Source organism: Balaenoptera borealis (assembly GCF_965194805.1).
Source record: "Balaenoptera borealis genome assembly, chromosome: 16".
In the NCBI taxonomy this organism is placed as follows: domain Eukaryota; kingdom Metazoa; phylum Chordata; class Mammalia; order Artiodactyla; family Balaenopteridae; genus Balaenoptera; species Balaenoptera borealis.
In genome coordinates this window covers 30920705-30926704 of record NC_138872.1, presented here as the reverse complement: position 1 = coordinate 30926704, position 6000 = coordinate 30920705, and the positions used below count along the sequence as shown (strand labels likewise).

The 6000-nt window shown below is 44.4% G+C and overlaps 1 protein-coding gene across 6 annotated transcripts in view; it reads right to left on the bottom strand.

Moving 5' to 3' along the window:
• Positions 1-432: 432 nt before the first annotated feature.
• The window catches only part of ATRN (attractin), a 160014-nt gene continuing 154446 nt past the window's right edge, over positions 433-6000 (bottom strand). For 5 of the 6 annotated variants that reach the window (XM_082358967.1, XM_082358968.1, XM_082358970.1 and 2 more), the window contains one exon: positions 4666-4936. In XM_082358967.1, coding sequence (XP_082215093.1) covers positions 4812-4936 — 125 coding nt within the window. In that variant the 3' untranslated portion in view covers positions 4666-4811. Of the gene's footprint in view, positions 4937-6000 lie in introns of all 6 variants that reach the window. The other variant, XM_082358973.1, reaches the window with a different exon arrangement.

The following is a 6000-nucleotide window of genomic DNA, read 5'->3' as shown; positions in this document are numbered from 1 at the left end:
AAATCTATCAGCATACCTGAGGTTTAGCAGGAGCCCATGAGAGTACGAGTAGCTGAATGACCAAGGGCAGCTGGCGAGGCACCGGCATGGGCGTGATGGTGCCCAGGCAGAGCTGTCCTGCACACGAGTCTTCTGTCCCCAGCACTGGTGTGTTGACGGCAATGTAGGCCACAGTGGGGATGTTGGGGAGTCTGCTCACAAGCTGCTCAGGGCTCCTCCCACACCCCAGGGCTCAGTTTTGTGCAGAGGTGTCTGAGGTGCCCACCCTGTTGGTTTACACCTCAGTCATGGACTGCCAAGTGCTTCCTCTGAGGCAGTCTGAAAACTGGTAAACTTTTTAAAACATGTTTTTCCCCTTTTCTTAAGGTTCTAATGACCAAATTGTAAAAATAATTGAAACAAAACAAAATCAAACACTTAGAACAAAACCCACATTTTTATCAGATCTACTTTTATTTCAGAAGGAAGTTTGTATTATAGTATTTACTTTTGTTTATATACAAGTTCTTCACATTTGTGTTTAAAATGCACAGACCTCCCTTAATTCTCTTGTTCCGGCTTAAATTAGCTGTTATTTTACAATACAAAAAATACCAAAAAATTGCAGTCCTTAATGTATGTATAACATCCACAATCCCCAGCAATGAAATAGTTTACAATACTTACTCCATATTTACATGAGTGCAACAGATGCTAAATTATACATATTAACAAACTAAACTTGAATCCAAACCAAAAAACCCCAAAACAAAACCGTAAATAACTATAAAACATTTCCAGAGCCAAAATTAGTTCAACAAAACAGGCTTCACTAGTGTTTAAAATGTTTTGTGCACAAATTCAGTCATTGAAAGTCAATTCCATTATTGCCTTTAAAAGAGAAGGTGCCAGTTTTCCTCTGCACTCCCAAATCGTCTCCCTGCAGGCGAGGGTGTTTATGAATTTGGACAACTCAGGGGAAATGTCTCTTGGTGGGCTTGGCTATCTACAAACCATCACGGTGATTTTTATGGTTTGAGCCATTTGGTAAATTGGGTAAACATTTCAGGCTGAGAGCCGGTGCATGGCCTGAGGCCAGACCCTCTGCTTTCCTGGGTCTATCCTCAGGTGGCCAATTCTCACAGAAACCACAAGGAAAGGTCTCCTGGGTTGACAGGTTTGAGGAGCTGGATTCTGTTGTAATTCTGAAGAGCAGCTTTTCCATCTCAGTCACTGCTCTAGTGTTAGCTTAGGTTGTTAGTAAGTACTTAGTGAATATTTGTTGAATGAATGGATGAATGAACGAAATGTAAGGATCAAAGGTGTTAATGAAAAGGATACCACCACCCAAGAAAGTGAATCACTCTCATCCCATCTCTAAATATACTCTATTAAATTGAAGGAGCAAGATTTGCACTGAAAGATAAAATGTATTTTTCTACAGATAGTGCCCTGGTCTTCCCATTTGCCCCGGATTTCCCGGTGCATCTCCAATCGTGCACCTCAGGCCTTCTGCTGACAGTCTCTGTCCAGGGCTGCTTTTCTTCCAGGTTAGCTCAGGGAGTATGTGGTTGCCTTCTCTGCACACCTCCTACCACACTTAGAGGTGATCCTCACAGGGAAGCACAGACCTCTCCCCAAACAGTGTGGGAAGGGGGCAGGAGGTGGACAGGAGGCCAGGGTGAGGTTCTCCATGAGGAGCTATTTATCAACAAAGCAGCCACGCCCACTCCCACTCCCAGTTTTCAGTATAGTAAACTATGGTCCTGGGAAATGGTCATTAAAAATTTAGACAAAACCACAACAAAATGCAGCCTGGAAAAGCCCTTTTTGGAAAATCTGACTAGATCTACAGGTACAGTCTTGGACTCTAAAGACTAAGAGGAGCGTTTCTCAGGACAAGATTGGTCTTCCCTGGGCACCTACAGCTCCGAGAAGCTGACAGGAGAGTTACAACGCACTCGCAGAGCCAATGACAGGGACAGAGACATTCCGGCTGCCTTCGAGTCTCTTCACACACTGCCCGCATTTTCATATGTGCACTGACAGACGATTCCTACTTTAGAAGCTATCCAATCAGTCCCAGATGCGTTTGAACACGTGGGCACAATGGGGATGCCTTTCGTGGCTTTGTTATCATTGTATCAGGGCATAACGAAAGGACTTCTCTGAACCTGGATATCCAATATATGGCACAAAAACATATTAGGTCAAACTCAGACATAATTATGTTTAATAAAAATACATTAAGATATTTTTCTGTTTTATGTACACTCCAAATGTCTGAACATTCAGACACTACTGTATAGTTATGTACAAGTACAATATCGATGTTTTCATAACCATTTTAATTTATATACAGGCTCTGAAGTTCCAGATGACTTCCTCTTGATAACTGACTCTAAGCTGAGTGCCTCCTTCTCCTGCCACCCCCTTCCTCTGGCCCAAGCCTGGAGGAAGCTGTTTGCTACTGGCTGCAAAGGAGAAGCAGGTGGATTCAGTTGTTTCTCCACTGTTGGAGCAGAATTAAACTTCACTTGCTCCTTCCTTCCTTTTAAAAAATAAACATTATCTTTTAGAAAAAAGAAAATAACCAGGTGGCTATGGGACACGGTGCTTATTATTTCAAGGCATGGGATTACCACGGGGAGGCGGCTTCTTTGCCAAGGAAACACCAGTCCTTTGAACAAACAAGGACTTCCCTTGTGGGAGGGTCCTCTCCAGTGGCCTTCTGGTAATCACAGGGGTGAAGGGCCAGTCCCCGGCAGGCTCTCTGCGGGTACTGTGATCTGGGGCAGGGACGTGGGGAGCTCGTAAGAGGAGGGGTCTTTTCCAGAACCATCTGCTCTTTAACAATAATGTGAAAAAGCAGCATTTTGAGAGGCAAGTCTCAAAGTAGAGGTGTTTTGTGCATCAGTGTTTTATGGTTCAACATCCTTGAAAACATCTTTCCAGGCAATTCTTCATGGGAGTGGGGTTAGTGTTGGGGAAGAGGTCATACTCCCTCTCTAGGCACTGCATATAAAGGTGAAATGCCGCAGTTTTTGCTCTTTTGAGTATTAATTTCTCCAAATTCACAAACTTGAGCACTGTTGTCTAAAGGTCTACGCCCTCAGGGTAATGCCATAGAACACTGGGTTTTGAAGCAGAAGAGAGATCTTGGGAGGCTGCTGCATAATGCCAGAATACAGAGCACCATGGACGGGGACAACACACCATCCAGGCAGTGCCCTGGGGAGAAGAGCAGGGACTGGCCTACTCCACTTCAATTTGGTCACTACTTCAATTTGGTCACTTTTCATTTGGCATAACTTTCTCCCCTTGTCCATTTTTCCCATGTGCTTTTCATCCTTATCAGCGTTCACTGCCCTCCCCACAGCTACCCGTTGGGTCTGGGAGGGAGCATGGGAGGCCTGAGCTCCTCCTGGGGAGGGGGGGAAAGAGGGCAAACAGCTTCAGGTCCTCCTCCAGGCTTTGGGCAGGTTCTGCCCGACAACAGGAGACCGACCCTCTCCTGGCACTCCACCTGAGCCTGAGAATGAAGAATGACCCACCAGCTCAAGCAGACTACAGGAACAAAGAGTTGCCCTTTGATTAAGGGGTCCCAAGTGCTGTCATGCTCTTTTCGGCTTAAGGGAGACATGTAACATGAGTGAGCCCCTCCCTCTGTGGTGCCTTGGCAGGAGCACCCAGAAGGCTGAAGCAAACATCAGGCCTAGAGTGACCTGGGGCAAGGAGGCACGTGGGAACATGCCTTATTTAGTGTCCTTTTTGATAACAAAAACAGGAGCTTTGACAGTTAGGTCATTTCTGTTTTCCTCTCAATCCCTGCTGCTACGTTAAATGTTTCTCGGGGTGAGAAAATTGTTTCCTGGCGGCAAATTAGGTTTTAGAAAAAGAGCAGATTGCCAATGATAGCTATTTAAGTTTTATAAGAATGTAGGAATGCAATTATGTAAAAACTTATGCTTACTAACTTTCCAATTGCTAGATCTATTTAAAGTCTAGGCACTTAGTGTGTGTGTGTGTGAGTGTATGAGTGTGTGTGTGTGAGAAAGAGAGAGAGAGAGACAAAGACAGAAACAGAGAGACAGAGAGGTAAAGAGGAAGAGAAGGAGAGAGAGGGAGGGAAAGAGAAAGAGAGGAGAGAGAGAGAGAACTTCAAATGGATTCAGACTAAATTAATCAAGTTGCTACAGAAAACTACCCATTATATCAGTTGACATTCCAACACTGCTGACCTTGACATTTAAAACAGCCTCTTCTATCTTATGATTCAAAAGAGATGGACCATTATTAATTCTCAACTAGAAAAAAAGTTACTCCCTGAAAGAGAGATATTTGCCTAAATCGTGCAAGAATAAATAGTACATCTTTTAAAAAAGATAGCAGGCTTCAGATGAAAACAAGTTAATTCATCTGACTAGTTTTTAAAAGACCATGTTCAAGAATGACTGATGACAAATGTCTACTTGTAAACACTACATCTTTGTTTTTTGCACTGTTGAAACAGTCCCAAGAACAGTTTTCCACACGTGAACCTGAGTGTCATTCCTAGCTCTCTCACTCGCTCTACACCGGCCTCCTCCAGCAACAACTGGATCACCCCTGGACCTGTAACTAAATCAATTATTTCCTATATGAAAGTAAAAGGTTAGATGCTGGAGCACAGATGGGAGAAACCGTCAAAGAAAGCTTGTGAACATGCAGATGAGGTGGATGTTTCGAGAGTTTCCAGTCTTCTGCCCTGCACAGTGTCTCCTTGCCTGCTCCCTCTCTGCAGACGGCTCTGGCACGCCACTCCTTGCTCACAGGGAGTTCTGGCCCCAGCATCAAATGCAGGTCCCAGGCTGTGCAGGGGGCTGCTGTTTCCGGTTTCTCACCGCTCCTGACTTCTCTTTGTATACTATTGGCATCTGCTGAGAAATGTCCACCAGGGCGCTGGCCACTGCGAGACCTTGGGAGAACCCACAGAGGGAACACATGTTAAGGAGCAGCTTGTTTTTATTAAAAAATAATTTAAAAAATTTCTTTTTACATTCACATGGTGCAATAAATAAATAAAGTACATACACGGGAAAAATCTTACCTCTAACCTGTGTCTCCCTCCATATTCCCCCCTTCCATCAGAGTAACTTCTTTCATTAGTTTGTATATATTCTTTCAGGGTTTATTTGTACAAGTACATATTCTCCTCCTCCCCCAATTTTACACAAAAGGAGTACCTTACTTTTCAGCAGATCTACCAAGCAAAGTGCTCTGCCTCGTGGTGGGAGCATCTAAATAAGATTGCAGACATGCTTTAAGCATTAAGTTTCTCCTGTCTTTTTCTCCAAGAAAAAGCTGCAGTCTTTATGATGAAATTAAGATTCATTCCACATTGCCAGCTAGCACTAGTTATTTTGATATCTACACCATGATAAGGGTTAGGATAGACTCTGGGGCCAGACTTTGGAATAAGCAAGGTTCTTTAACTTCCCTGTGCCTCAGTTTCCTCTTTTGTAAATGGTGAACAGCACAGGGCTTGTATGAGAAGTCAATGAGTGAACTGATGTAAAGTCTTAGAATGGTACCTGGCTTATCACCCCACCACCTCCGCTACCATCTTTGCTTTGGGGACTGGTGGGTCCATTCTCCTTTTTGTATTGGTAATTGATTAACTTGATGTTCATTAGGGAAGGCACAGTCCTGGGGGAGCTGGATTCCTATGCATGGGAAGAGGCCAGACAGGCTCAGAGCCCTGCTGAGGCCCCCAGGAGCCATGTTAGAGGAGCTTCTTACTCCACCTCACTAAGTCTATAAAATGGGGGAGGGGGGTAGCTTTTAAGTGCCAGGTTTAGTACCTGGCATGGAGTGGGGAATCCACACCAGTGACCACTGTTATAGCAAAGACAGAGCCAGGTGCTTCGGGAGTCCAGAGAAGGGCACCATTTAAAATGGGGGATAGATCCTAGTCACAGCAATCAGACGAGAAAAGGAAAGAAAAGGCATCCAAATTGGAAGGAAAGAAGTCAAACTGTC